The sequence below is a fragment of the Nymphaea colorata genome, chromosome 6 (assembly GCF_008831285.2).
Source record: "Nymphaea colorata isolate Beijing-Zhang1983 chromosome 6, ASM883128v2, whole genome shotgun sequence".
NCBI classification, from domain to species: Eukaryota; Viridiplantae; Streptophyta; class Magnoliopsida; order Nymphaeales; family Nymphaeaceae; genus Nymphaea; species Nymphaea colorata.
Window position 1 is genome coordinate 21,893,348 of NC_045143.1, and position 15,847 is coordinate 21,909,194.

General features: G+C 34.9%; 1 protein-coding gene across 1 annotated transcript; it reads right to left on the minus strand.

Moving 5' to 3' along the window:
* Nucleotides 1-345: 345 nt before the first annotated feature.
* LOC116255392 (dihydroceramide fatty acyl 2-hydroxylase FAH1-like) lies at nucleotides 346-7,117 on the minus strand. The gene is made up of 7 exons (XM_031631193.1): nucleotides 6,922-7,117; nucleotides 4,135-4,206; nucleotides 3,131-3,223; nucleotides 1,593-1,789; nucleotides 1,414-1,519; nucleotides 1,181-1,327; nucleotides 346-666 (listed from the first exon to the last, which is right to left on the minus strand). The coding sequence occupies exons 2-7, from the start codon at nucleotides 4,183-4,185 to the stop codon at nucleotides 547-549; spliced, it is 714 nt and encodes a 237-aa protein (XP_031487053.1). The 5' UTR covers nucleotides 4,186-4,206; nucleotides 6,922-7,117; the 3' UTR covers nucleotides 346-546.
* Nucleotides 7,118-15,847: the final 8,730 nt, after the last annotated feature.

Genomic DNA, 15,847 nt, shown 5'->3' on the forward strand with positions numbered 1-15,847 from the left:
GAAGCGAAAAAACCTTGGTGATGCTTAGAAAGTTGAAAGAGAAGCCAGCATTTACTAGGAAACCGAAGACAGCAGAGACGAGCAACCATTAAGATGAGACACTGCTACCAGCAGCACACATATATCCAGGAGAGACCCGTTCTTTTCTTTCAATGAAGACCAAAAATTCTGATACTTTATCCTGAAAAGAGATTATGGAATCTAAAGCCAGATAGGAGCTTTTTTCCCTGACTTTCTTTTTTATTTTTTTCCGTTTTACCTGCTATTGAAGAACATGTGCACGCAACAACAGTATAATCCCAGGATTATGTCGCAGGCATGCAGCTTAGAGCTAAAAACAAACTATTGAACCAACAAATAAATTCACTATTGGAAAGTCTTATACAACATAACCCATTAAACTCACTGCACAACGAAAAATCTATCTCACCGGAGGTTATACAAGAGAAGGAATGGACACAAACTGAGAAAGAGGGAAAAATCTGGAGAAGGGAGACCTTGGATTGTCATGCAAGCTCATTTGCCAATTTGACAGCTCATAACTGATCACCTTTGCTTGTCCGCTGATTTTGTTGTGGGCAGAGTTCCAAAAACCTTGTCCCAGAATGAAGAAGTTATCCCGAACCCCCGGTTCTGGATTCTGAAATGATGATTCAGATGATATTTCTGCAATCAACAGGTAAGCTGTTCAGGCCATTTTTTTTCCTTTTTGAGATAAAAATATGGATCAGTGTACATCAAGAAAATCCCTGATCAACAGCTAGTGCCTGTATATGGATCGTTGTGAAAACATTTACCAGAAAAAAAAAAAAAAAGCAAGAACAAGAGAGTACAATCAAGAAGATATTCTCATTGGCTTAAAAGCCAATAAACAAGCCGGGCAAAATATATGGAAGGAATTTGGTTTCGATTAAATCCTTGAGTATGGAAGTCAAGAATAGTGATACGTTGTATCTGATTCTCAGGTGAAATTTATGCACACTTCAGCAAAAAAGCAAGTTCTGGCACCGATCTCAATGATCCCAAGTCTACCTGGGCTCAAGAGAGGAGCTGTGGACAAGGGTGCTTTGTTCATTTGACCTTGACAATTGTCTCAAAATCAAGGTCTGGTTACTACACTCAATTTAATGAGTAGAATCTTTGCCAACCAAATATCCCCAACCAGTATAAATAAATTTACCTTGAGATTTTTCAGCACCTCTTGTGAAGGCTGAGCATGATGCAGGTAGTAGTGTGTGATGTCATACAAGACATAGCCCAAAAGGCCGCCTCCAAATAAGCCAGGTTGAGTGGTAGGAGTGGATATAAGCTTCACTAGATTCCAGAACTAAGAAAAAAAATACCAAGTAATTGAATATAGAAATATTCATAAATAGAAAACAAGAAAAAACAGGAACTAGGAAGAGTTTATACTGGAAAAAGTAGAATAGCTGTTGCTGCAGGCGGGAAGACAAGGCGAAGACCATCCATCGGGTGCTTATGATGGCAACCATGCAGAAGATAATGCATGGTATTTCCCCTATATGAAGAGAAATATAAAGAACTGTGCCATAGAAATTTTAGCAACTACATGATAAAATAATCACACTCACCAATAACTTCTTGTCTTTATGTGGAAAAGGAAGCGGTGCAGTGTATACTCTATCAAAGTCCACACAAAGATTCCAGCAACAACCATGGAGGCTACTTGTAATGGTGTATGCCCCAGTGAAATGGATTTCGTTATGAAGTAACAGACAAAAGGAAGCCAAGTAACTGGAATCACCCACCATGCTGTCTTTGTCAAGAACTGCATTCAGTGGACAGTGCAGTCATGAAATATTACAAACAAAAATGTCAGATTAATAAGCAAAGAGAAACGCATGAAGGCAAATATATCCATGCTGTCATGTTCGACTTTTAAGTTTTAACAGCTCAGCTAACTGAAATTATTCAAACATCCCCACAGAGCATTATTTTTTAAAAAAGCAATATATAGCCACGCTAAGAAGCAAACTGAGTCCTCCCTCTTGAAGGCCAAAAAAAATCTTAAATGTAATTTTTAAAAATAAGTGCACTTATAATTAGAATTTGGAAAGTAATAATTTTTTTTAGCATATCATTGGGGTGGTTTGATTATTTCGATCAGTCAAATGCAACTAATCTTAATAGAACTACTTTGAAGTCATACAAGCACATACAGAGATGCATGCATCTGTGTATGAGTGAAAAGGTACAATTACAAATAGCTACAACCAATTACTCCAGCAATTAAGTGGTTTTCATCATTTTCTTTTTGAAATTTGAAAATCTATTCAAATAGGACCTTGACCGTTGGGGATTCTAGTGTATTTTAAAAACATGTTTACTTTGATGATTTAGGAAGATGAATGAATTTTGAAACACCATAAACCTACCATGTTGTTCTTAGTACTAAACTAGAGGTCAAGTGTATAGGGATCTAACAAATGAAAGCTTCAACCATGAAGAAAGAAAGCCACTAGGTAAATTACTGCTCATGAACATTTTATGACAGTCAGTCAGCCATTGCCCAAATCTATGTGTGTGAAAAGACATGGTAAATGGTCTGTATATATCAGACTTGAAGACATTATCAACCTAGACCATTGCTTTTACTTTTGGTTAATTTTTCAGGCCCTTCTAAAATCCAATCTACACGTCGGATTTATAAATTTGAGCAATCCAACCACAATGGCATGGTGAGTTTTTTAGAACCACTGCCACAGAAAAAAATCATTCTCGAGTATCACCAAGGTTTTACACAGGTATTAAACAATAAATATGTTTTTTCTCCGGAAGTATTTCAAAATTTTAAAATATAATATAAAAGACCATGAAAATTTGAGTTTTCAACTACTTTTCTTAAAAAACATTGATCAAAATCCATAGTTAGTAAAACTATTAAAAGAAACATCAAAAAAACTAAACTATATTAAATTGTTTCTTAGAAAAGGGAAAAAGAATAAAAAGTGTATAATAAGTAAGCAACATTTTCATTTTATTGATTTTCTGAAATGCCATTGATTCTTCCATTTTTTATCATTCTTCTTTTTTCCCTTCACACTTTCTTGAAAAACCAGCAAATATGTGTGTGTGTGTGTGTGTGTGAGAGAGAGAGAGAGAGATGTACCTCCAATATCTCATTGTCAAAAAAGCGAGGCCCTTCTGTGCATACAATTGGCTGGTGTACCCATTCCTGGTAAGCATCTCCAAGATGGCCAACCTACAAAAGATTAAATTGTTAACACAAATTTCCAATGTAAGAACCATGATAGAGGTCAATCCATATTACTGAGCAACTAGTAAACAGGCAAAAAAATGAAATGTAAAACAATAAAGGCAAATGCATATCAACAAGTTCCATGTAGTACAAGTTGAAATCTAGCCTAGTAAAATAACCTAGAAACATTATTTAAAGGCCAAGCATCAAATCAAGCCATTTCCAAAACAATGCAACACAAAGATGTTATTTGAGGACAATACATTTGATTTATTTGGGACAGTCTGCTGCATTTAAAAAAAAAAAGTCAGATTCAGCTGACCAATATTTCTTCAAGTTGAAAAAGTAAGCCCCTCCTTATTATCAGATGTAAACATAAATGTGGAACTGTCAGCCACCTAAGATGCTGCTGAAAGTAAATGAACCTCCTTCAGAGCAAGCAGACACCATCACTTATGGACTTTGTTAGATGCTGAAATGCAGGTTCTACCCATCAAAATTATTTATGATGTCAAATATACAAGGGAAATTTGTTTTCCCTCCTGCTGTCCACATGACAGCAACCATTCATAATTTTGATCTTCTACCTTAGAAGCCATGCTTTCCAAACAATAGATCAAGAAATTATCATTTTTGAAGAACCAAGTCCTTCATTATATTTTTGTATCAAAGGTTTTTTTGTTGGTTAGTGCTTGAAAATATTAAAAGTTTGGCCTATTGCCTTTGGTAATGTCAAGAACCCCAGATGCCTACTTGAATTTGGTAATTGAATGTTTAAGAACAGATTCCTATGAACAAAGCACGAAGATCACATGCATATGTTAAAACTCCAAAAAAAGACGAAAAAAAATCACAAAAGCAACACCATCCACCAGTAGCAAAAGCACGAAGCACATGCTACAGAAGTTTTTTACCTGAAATACCAGAGCCTTATTAAGATCCACTGTAAAACCCTGTACAACCATGCTTTGCACCTTATTATGTTTCTGTACCATGTAAAAGGTCCAAGTCAGAAAATGAAAGGAATAGCTTCATCACCAAGTACTACAACAACATAAAGGAGATCAATGTTGTAAAAGGTACATCATAATCAGTCATGCCAACCTATAGTTCCTATACACGCACCGTAAGCATATCGTAAAATTATTTTTAGTTCATAAAAAATCAGAATAAATCTTGAAAATAGAGAAAAAAATCAGCAAAAATATTGAAAAATCAAGGAAATGAGTGTTATATATATATATATATATATATATATATATATATATAATAAAAACGCATCATACAGATAATGAACATTCCTGATTCATCATACATAAGTAATGGCACATTAATAAAATAATAACGTTTAAACTTTAAAATCTTTTACATCACAGCAAAACATATTATTTGTAATCGTTCACTGTCAAATGAGAATTGAAAAGTAACGTCATGGTTATCATAAATCAATACAATAATCATCATCTTTTCCATTTTCACCATCATCCCTTCAAACCAGCGATTTCTCTCTTAAATAGATGATTTTTTGATGATTTCTCCATAAAATGGTAAAAACTCCCCCTCCCATAGCTCTTAAAAACGTTGAAAGCAAAAATGGTGTGAAACCTCCTTTTGAAAAACAGACCCATATAATAAAATATGACCTATATCAGCTGTATTGTACGATATGGAGGGCCATGGGATAAGGTACAGCTGATACAGTCACGAAAAAAACAAGCCCTTTGTGCATCATGTCTGTACTGCATAAGTTGTTCCAACCTATAAGATTATAATACGGCTCCCTATCGTATGATACAGATAACACTGAGGAGATCTACAAAATCTTCTCCAAACACTATGTACCACATCAAGAACAATCCATCATAAAAGACCTTATATCGTTTCTAGAGTAGACAGCACTCTCCCGAACACAATGACAAACAAAATTAGCAAAATTCAAATTATATGATGAAAATGCCAGATCTGAAAAAAATCAAGCAATAGATTTCTGAACATTAAAAAAAATGATCCTGAAATCGCATCAAGAACAGAGTAAAAAAATACACCAGGCCATTTTCAGATGACTTGGCTACACATAAAAGGATTCTTGAGCAAATGGCCACACTCACCAACCGTAGGAAAGAAGATAAAGCAGAAACAGTATCTAAGAGAATGGAATTGGGAGAAAATGTGAACCTATTTGTTATGGCTAAAAATGAGTATGGCACAATCTAATCATACCAAACTTATCATAAAAAACTCATGAAGTATCACTGATGCAATTAATGATAGAGATGATACCATTGATATTTTATGCTATAAGACATAGTATTGCAATTATTTGTAGTCACCAGAGATGAAACTTTTGATCTCCAGAAAGGAGACACTTTCCAACTTTCCCCTAGACATCAACAATTACAACGCCTTAAAGGTCCAAGACGAACAATGGAAGGAACAGTTATAGAATAACAAACTATTCTATCTAACTAGCTAAATCTGTTGTACCTTTTCAACAACGAACCTCTCATTCTATATGACTCCATCCAGTCCTACCGACGGGTTCATATAACTTTTAACAGATCAAACAACTCGTATCTGTTTACTTTGGCGTGGGGTCCACCGTCAGTTACATCTTTTTTTTATGTTTCCAACAATAATATAACTGCCCTTGCATGCGCACAGATGCCCCATTCTGTGGCACATCAATTTGTGATGGTAGTACACCTAGTTCATCATAAAGTCCATTCATGTCCAAGAAGATAAGGAGCCCAGTCCATCTGAAAGAGTCCTCGACCAAGTGGGCCACGCCACTGATCCCAAGAAGGCTACTAAAACCAAATAATGGGAAGGAAATGACGGCAGGGACCCTCCCTTCCTGTCAAACAGAGGTAAACTACCTGTCAAGTTGGACCACTTGCACATATTCGCAACTTCTGGACCACTTGTCCTCTTTCTTCTTTCCTAAGTTCCGTTTCTTTTCCTTTCATCGTGGGCATGCAAGGGAAGGTTCACAAGTGTAGCAGTTCGGCGGAAAACATAAACACATAGACACATACACACACACCGATCGTGCATTTGAGGTCCGTCATAGGAGAAGAGCGTCCTTCCCCTATCTCAAACCCTTTCTGATACCTAAATCTCAAGAGAATCCATTTGAACGAAATAAAGAAAGAAATCACCTACGACGGAAAAAGGAAAAGAAAGAAAAGTTAAAAAAATGAAAGACGAAAAAGCCTCACAATTAGACGAAAAACGTGAGAATGCAGGAGATCAAAAAACAAATAAAAACCACAAAATGAACAAGGAAATGTTTATACGCAAAGACAAATATCAAGCATAAATTTTACGTTTTCCAAAATTCTCGTTTAACAAGCCCACTCGCATTGTTGAAATACAACAAAACCAAACCCCGAACAGTGAATCCTCCCAAGAAAAAGCACCAAAACCAAGAAGCAAGACCAGGAATAAGACGATCTCCAAATAAGACTCTGATGAGCAACAAAGAAGAATGCTATTTTTGAAAAGAACTGTTCTCCGGGGCAAAACACCCAAAATGCAGCCAAAACTCGCAGTGAAATTTGATTCGGCCAGTGAAGTGGGTCGGAAATGGAGCATGAGGACCAGAATCTTAGAAAAAATACAGATCTCCGCGGTTATAACGACGGAAAGCCCAGAAAACATGAGGGGAGAAGAAAGGCGAACAATGCAGAGAGACCACTCACCTAGAGCGACGAGTTTCCTCACGCAAACCCGCTGGGTGTCCCGCAGATCTGAGCAAGGAAACTCGAGAGAGAGAGAATCCGAGGGATGCCTCCTTCCTCTTCCTCCCCCCTCCCTCCTCTTCTTCTTTCCTCCGAGCTCTCTCCGCGGAAGGAGAAGAAAATCGAGTGACGGAGAGAGAGCGAAGGGCGCCTTTCTCGGCAAGCTGCCGTTCTCCTATATATAAATTTTGGTCAAGTTACCAAACCACCCGTGTTTCAAAAGAAATGACGGATATCCCTCGAATCATTATTCTCTTCCAGCATTAAATTACGAAAACACCCTTCGGCAGTGGAGCACTGAAAACCGTTCATTTTTTTTTTTTACTTGTCTCACAAAATGCGATTTGATTTCAAAGGAAAATTTTATCAGCACTACGGATCGAAAGTTGATAACAGATTCGAGATCCAGATCCAAATCATATTTGAGACTTTGTTATCGTATTCAAATTTGAAAAGGATTTACCTCCAAAGTGGGGGGGGGGTGGGAGTTTTATGTCCTTCATGTCTCTTTTACCCCAACGTGTTTTATATTTTTAATAACAAAAAAATGTCATTTTAAGAATATTTTTACACATTTAATTTAATTAATTATGCCCAAAAGCTGAAGGACTCCGCAACATTTAGGGGCCGTCTGGTGCATTTAAAATATGAAATTGGAAAGAAGTTTTCATAAATTCATTTAAAGAATTGAGAAAATGGAAACAAAATCCAAATTTTCAAAACTTTTTTGTGTTTGTTGTAGTTGGGTTTATTTTTTAGAAAATCAAATTTCTCAGTTTCATAAGAACGAAACAAGAAAAAACAAAATAGTTGGATTAAGCATTGCTTGAGAATCCAAGGTAAGTTTTTCATCTTAGAAATTTTTTCCCACCCTTGAGATAAAAAGAAATTTCTAAAAAAAACTTTTTGAAAACCAACCCAACTTTACTTTTTTCATCCCAAGTCTAATGGGCAAAAAAAAAATTCAAAAATTTAAATTTTATTTACATGGCTACACGACATATCACGGGCCCTTAAGAAATTAGTTGCGGGAACAAAATATTTTCTTTTTCCAATGTAGAGAGAGGAAAGAGTGAGATAGAGAGTTTACAAAGCCCTGAAAACTTCTTGGTTTTTTCTTTTGCAAGGGATTTATTTCACATTTGAGTAGTCGATGGAGAACAGAGACAAAAAGCACTTCCTATAAGACCTAGCGTTATACACATTCAGATTTTTTGGGTTTCCTTTTATTGCTTATTAATTTGGGCAAAAGGCCAATGTTAAATGCTAGCTTGGCAGAGTTATAAATTAAAAAATAAATTATAATTAAAAAAATGTTATTTTTACCAAGGAAGAGGATGGCAGGGGATGATGTCTTTGAACCTTTGAGGCTTCTTGTGTTATGCTTTGAACAACTTATGACAATGTGGATCTGGAAGGGGCTGATATCTTTTTACCCAAAAAATGTTATTCTTGTGTTTTTCTTTGGGGGGGGGATTTGAATAATCGAGATTTGAAATTCAGATCTGGCATGGTATGTTTTTACTAATGTGATAAAAAAGATCCACCATAAAATTCATAATTTATCAAACTAAGCATCAGAGGTCAGATCTAAGATCCAAAGTTAAGATCTTTATTTTACATGTTTGAATTAAAGAGGGGGAAGTGTTTGATCTTAAATCCACACTTCTCAAAGAAAGAAAAGAAAAAGTCCATAGAATATAAACCAAAAAAAAAAAACCATTTTTTAAAGAAGAAAATTTTTGTTGAAAATTAAAGCTAAAATTAGAAAAGTACACGATTTTACATGCTACCACATGGAGGGGTTTGGGTTGTTCACAGGATTTCAACGGGCCATGCGCCATTTCAGGGTATTGGAATTTTGGGCTTATATTATCCACTGACTGGGTTGCCGGCGTGCCGCATTTTTAGATCCCATTTCCTATTCTCTTATAACAGAAATTAGTTAGAGGCTTCATGAAAATGGTCCCATCTTGTTGTCCCTTTTAGTCCGATTGACTCCTTTTTTTTGGTCTGGTGATGAGCAAGTAGCCGCCGTGTTTGATTGGTGAGGTGAAAAAAGTCTGGCAGGGTGCCCACTCAAACACGAATAAATAACGACGTCAAGGATGATTGACCGGAAAAGTGGCTTTTGTTCCATTTGTGGGGACAAATGAGGGTGTCAACAGGCTGGGTTTGATGTAACCGTTTTTTTTTTTATTTTTTTATTTTTGGTGGTACAAAATCTAACCTTATGAGTTTTCAAATACTTATTCAATCGCATATGTAGGTCGATTTCCAAAAACTCTGTTATTTGATTGGGAGAATCTCTTAATTTCTATAGCTCCTAAACATTCGTCAAGTTTTAAACCTACTACTAACTCGGGAAATCTTCTTATACTTTGAAAACTTAATATTATTTGCATTATTAGTTATACATTACTGTCAATTTCATTTTTTTATTCAAATATTGCATATTATTATAAAGATTTAAATTTCAATTCTCAAGATTTTCTTGCCAAAAGTATCCTACTTTGTAATCCTAATCAGAATTTTTTCTGATCATCTTACGGGTTAGGTCACATGGATACGGCAAAATGACTCTACCATTTGTGTAGACTCTTACATTTTTTTATTTAAAAGATAGACATTAGTTTTTTGCATTTTAGATATTGATTAAAAAAGCATTATATAAATTCTTCAAAAATATTTTTTTTTCACATGTTTTGTGTTTTGCTCACCTATTTTTACTATATATATATATATATATATATATATATATATATATATATATATTAGAATTATATATATATATATCATCATATATTCATAATTTTCAAAATTACCATGTTCTCACTTGCTTCCGGTACTAGTAGTCGGACCCGTATCATCCTATATAGGATTCCCCTCTTGTTGTGAAAAGCATTGCAATTGTCGAGACAAAAAAAGAAGGGGTGTTTTCGACTTTTACTCAAAAGGACAATTTCGTTCTGTTTATCTGTGTGAGAGGACTCTTTGGTCATTGTAGAAGTAGAACTCAGGATTGTTTTAGTCTGATTAAGCCTAAAGAGGGATATTTTGGTAATTTCGGTTGAAAGTACTTGTTTCACGACAGCTGGCAGCATGTGTGGATTCTCCAATCTGCCAGCTAGGACGAAGCAGGAATCGAGCCCCTGCCAAGCTGAATATCCTCCCTTCGCTACCAATTCGGCGGATCGGTAGGTTCAATCCGGACCCGATCCAATCATTTTCAGGTGAGCCGCTCCTCTGGATCTAAATTGCGGATCGTATTTGTATTTACCTGGATGAACAAGTTCCCGGTCAAAGGTAAAGCGAGAAGTGGACGGGTTCCTGGCATCTAAATTTGAACCCAGATCTGGATCATTCAGGGTCTTCATGGACCCGGACCAGCTTTGAGGAACCAATGTGGGGCGAGTCGGATCTGGACCGTGCTAGCTTTCCTGCAGATCCAAACCACTTACTGTCAGTGGTATGTTCATCGGATCCGGTTCCAACTGTGGAACTTGCAATAATTGGTTCTCCTATAAAGGTGTAAAGATCTCATCTTCTAATTTCATGAGATGTTCAACTATGGATGAAATTGAATAGCACTGACAGAAATATCTTTTTGTGTAAGGAAAAAAAAAACTTTTGATTTCCCTTGAATTGCATGACTTATTCAAAGGATTTTTTTTTTATTTTTATTTGAACATGCATGACAAACTTGCAGCTTAAGAAGTTTTTTTTTTTTTTTTTTTTTTTTTTTTTTTTTTTTTTATTTGTTCGGCCATCTGGATCCTTCATTGCAGCACGCAGGCAGTTTTTTTTTTCTACAAACCCAACTGTATTGTTGAATCTTTTATATATCCTGAATATAGAATAAAAAACATACAATTTAGTATACTGTTTCTTATACGAGTTTAAGATATTATTATGTTAGGCTTATCAACTTATAAATTGCGATATCATTCTTTTCTTTTTTGATGCAGTTAAAATATACAAAAAATTGAGTTAGAACATTGGAGAATAGCATGAAATAATAATCTTAGAGTAATGATATAATGACGTACTCTCAAAGTCATTGGGCAATAAAATTGTCTATCTACTCATCAAAACAATTCGGTGAATGCCTACATAATCAAATACAAGAAAAACGAAGAACTCTTGATTAGGGTGCAATGAATGGAGCCAACTCGACCTTCTTGAACTCGCTCGGTTTAGCTCAACTTGAGTTTGACTTATTTGTAAAGGAGTTGAACTCCAGGTTGAGCTTATAAATGAGTTGTGTTCAAGTTACATGTACCCGAATCAATGAAACTCGAGCAAGCTGGTTTGATTTTTGTTACCTCATTTGTTTTCAAGGGTTGTTCTATTTACACGTAGAAGAAGGTTGAAGGAGATCATAATTCAACATACTTTCAAGCAGGGGGGGCGGAGCAAGAAAAAATATTTTCAAAATTTATAAAGGGGCCGAATAACAATTTTCAAAATTTTAACATGTGCCAAGTTAAAAATTTTCAAAAGCATATGTTTAATTTTTTTTTCCCTAAAATGCGGGAAGTAGAAGGAGTTGCAATACTATTTATTTACTTAGGGTCAATGCCCACTTGTCATCATCAGTGGCGGAGATACGTCTGTGGGCCACTACCCACATCAACCCATCAAAAAGTTCCATTAGAAGAATTTAAAATTATATTATGATGATTTAAAAAATTATAGGAGACACCCACATAAGACCTGTGCTGGTGACTTGAGCGTTGTTCGGCCAAAAAATCTTGGTGCTCATGATATATGAGAATTATGTTAACTATTCCTATAATACGTGCTTACTCATGACTCCTCTATCAAATGGCACCTTTAGTCTCTCTGTTGAAGGACCAATCATGAAAGGAAAGGGTAGAAAGACAAAGAGTTGTTTAAGAAAGTTTCTTCTTTTCTTCTTATAAAGAAGTAAAAAGCGCTGTTCGATTCAAACCCAGTTCCTTCAAAAAGTTTCAAAATCAAAACAATACAAGACTTTGCCAAGAAAGGTCAAGCCTTAACTGTTTTGTTAATCCTAATCCATCATTCTTTGCAATCGCATTTATAAGTTAATCTCAATAAAAATCATTGTAGACAATGATGTATGCTCTGAATGTAGTGATTTGCAAGTCTTGAAAAGCATTCAAGAAATTATTCTGTTAGTCTCTTCAAGGGCATGCGGTTGCCCAGTCTAAAATCATCAGGATTTTGAGAACCATGGATTTAATATTGGACCTTTCACTTATCTTAAATTTTATTTATTCTTAAATAGAAAAAGGAAAAATAAAGATTTTGTATGTGAATTTTATGTTTGACATACGATCTTTAGTTTGATGAAGCATGAATTTTACTATGGGTATTTTGCTACATGAAGAAAAGTATGTCATATCGTATCCACTTTAGATCCACGGATTTCACTCATAGGGTCGGGTCAATCAAGCTTTTTTGGTGCGCATAGAAACAACAAGTATATGCATTTTTCTTTCTTCTCCTTATGCTTCTAGGCAGGTTCTAGTATTAGTGAGTTTCTTCTTCAGCTAATTTTGAATAGACAATTGTGTATCTATTCCTGTAACAAATATTTGTGATATTTTGTCTGTTGTGACAAAGTTACAGAAAACAAGTGAAGCAAAGGAAATGGGAAAATATTGCAACGTTTCAATGTTTTTGAATATACTGCCAGAATAAAAATGTCAGAAAACTATCACAGTATTTAAAAAAATCATTTTAATACATTTTAGAGTTTTCTGGGTTTGGTTAACATTTTAATAACTATTTTAATTAGTAAAAAGCTTATAATTTCATAAATTTCTCTATTACTTCTATACACTGATATGTTTGGGAAGTGAAAAGCAATAGTTTCTTCTTCATGTTATAGGCCCTTCAATGTAATGTAATCTTTCTTGCAACTTCATCATGAAATATTAGGCAACCAATGATGCATATCTTACATGAGATATGATCAAATGCTTGGACTGAGTATTTGATATACTTCCTTAGAAAAAGGTACTAACTACTGTGGGAGGTCTCATAATACTTGGAGTGATCCACACATACATATTTTGTGTTGGAATTAGGATAAAGATACAAGAAGTGTTTAAGTAGTGTACCATCTCTTTATTGGAGATGGGTCATATTATGTGAAATGTGTAGTTCAAGTACATTTTCCCCTATAACAGCATCATAATGTGCAAACATGTTGCACCAAATACTGTTGGATTTTACATACTAAACACTATCTTTATTAGGGAAAAGTACTCAAGGAACACTAAATAAATAACATTTTGATTTGCATATTTGGTTATTGATATTGAGTCGTTTGGTCATTGTGGAATGACATCACTTCTTTTGAGGCTCCCAACAAGCTTTGAGCACATTGTTGGGGAAATGGGGGAATGATATCACAATTACTAGTTTTGTTTTTTTTTTTTTAATGAAGAAATCAAAAGTTTATTTTAGCCGAACACCATCATGCCATATTTTTTTATTGATATTTTAATTTTCAACATTTCTAGCTATATACTTTTACATTTAATCTTCATTCTTGGGCAATGTTATACCAATTCTTTTGCATTTTTTTCTATAAAATTAGACCACATAATCTTCATACTTACTCAATTTACATATTTTGCGAAAACTTTCTTTCTCAAATTAAATGTGAGGCGGATGTTGGTTAACCTAGAAGCTCTTTCATACACTTATTTGATATTTAAACAACTAATGCAAGCAAAGTTGTTTTTCTTTTATTCAGTAAATTGTGATTCATCTTTTCAAGATACGAAATTTTAACATCCTGCAAACCATTAACAAAGTAGATTAAGTGGTTTGCAATTAGTTCACAAAGTCTTCGCATTTAATTAATACACATAATCAACAACTGGATGTTCACAAAGTGTTTGAAAAAACACCAACTTGTATATATATATTACGTAAACTAATATTATATAGATCAACCTGTTTGATGGTTAATAAAGTGATACACATATTAATATATAAAACTAAGGGGTATAAATTAGTTAGTTGAGTTGGAGGGTACATTGCGATTACATTGCCAGCTTGATTCTTGTGGGTGTTATGCTTTTGACTATTTAGAACTCGCCAACGCAGCATTCCAGTAAAGCCTTAAACCAAGGTGGGCCTAGGCCATTGTTTTCGAACTCCTCATTTTATATATATATATATATATATATATATATATATATATATATTTGATGAAGTTTTTCATTTTAATTGTCAATTAAGGAAAATATTTTATATTAAGTAATATAATATTATAAAGCAAGAGGTGGGGTGTTATGCTCTCGCCAACTCAGCGTTCCAGTGCAGCCTTAAACGCAGGTGGGCTTAGGCCATTGTTGGACCGCTTTCAAACTCATTAGAATATATATATATATAAAAGTTTTTCTTTTTAGTTGTCAATTAAGGAAAATATTTTATATTAAAGTAATAAAATATTATAAAGCAAGGGGTTGGGTGTTCTTGTCATCTTATATCACGGGTCCGGATTCAGGCCTACTGGCAATGTTAGGAGGGGCATTGTGAGGGAGACGTACGTGCACATGACCTTGCATGTGATCCGTGGCCTTTTCTTTTTGGTTAAAAGGCAGCGGGGCCCAACCTCCCCGGCCCAAGCATGTGGGAGATGAAGATGAAGAAGAGAACCCCTTGTTTCTCCCAAAACTAATGGCGACGTTACCCATTGGAAATTCCAACTCTGCCGGACCTGGATCTGGATCTGGATCCATGCGGGACTAAGCAAGTGCTGCTCATTGGGTCACAGTAATAGTTTGTTTAACAAGGGAATTAAGGGATCCGTGTTTGATATCGCCATTACCAATTAATGAAATGGCAATTACTGGATCAGGGATTTACTTTGGATGTAGCTTTATCAACTGGAATCAATTTGCTTAGAAATTAAGTCCATAGAATAGGGTTTCTGATTAGATCCAATCCATTTGAAGCACTGTAATTACCTCTTTGAAAAGCCTTGGACAGAAAGTGAACAAGTGATGTTAACAATCAATCACCCGCAAAAGAAGCCCAAAGGTTCTTTCATTCATCCATTCAAAGTCGCTGTGGCTGAAAGGAGTTCGTTATGTTTAAGGGCAGAGCTAAAAAAATTTCATGAGAAGGGCCGAATTAAAGTTTCTAAATTTTGATAGTGTCCGAAATACCATTTTTCAAAACTTTTATATAAAACAATTACATATAATTTTTTTTAGGTAGAGCCAGGCCCACGCGGGCTCCCCCTTGTTATGTTATGCCTTATAGACATATGAGGTAATACACAGATTCGGACTTTCAATTTTTTTTTTATTAAATATTTGAACTTGAAATCTCCAGAAAGAAGGGAATTTTGATGTCTAAATTAGATTTTATGAACTGATATGCACAAAGGTACTGTTGATTTTCAAAACTTCGTAAAATTTAATCTGCCCTTTGCTGTTTTCTTAGAATCACATCACATAGTTTTCAAATCACTATAGAATCCAGATGACAGATTGGACATCGTATTCTCGATGACATAGCCGAGTCCCTGAACCTAATCAAATCTCCTCCACACATGATGTCCGACGTTCTGTCGATTGCACTTAAGCTCTGTTTCTTTTTCATTTTTGCCCTTTTTCTTTAGATTTAACCAGAAAAAAGAAATCAGGATGTTCAAAGACGTAAGAATAAAGAAAAGATTCATGTTGTTCCAGAGCCTAGATGGAACTTTAATGCATACACAAATTTAAGAAAACTGGTTTACAAATTTTTTCTATAAAATTTGATTCACCTGATTCCTTTCTAAATTTTTGTGCACATTGGATGCCATATTTCTAGGGACGGAATTCATTTCCCTTATATGATGATCAAATTCCCCGTGTATGGGAGAATTCAATTT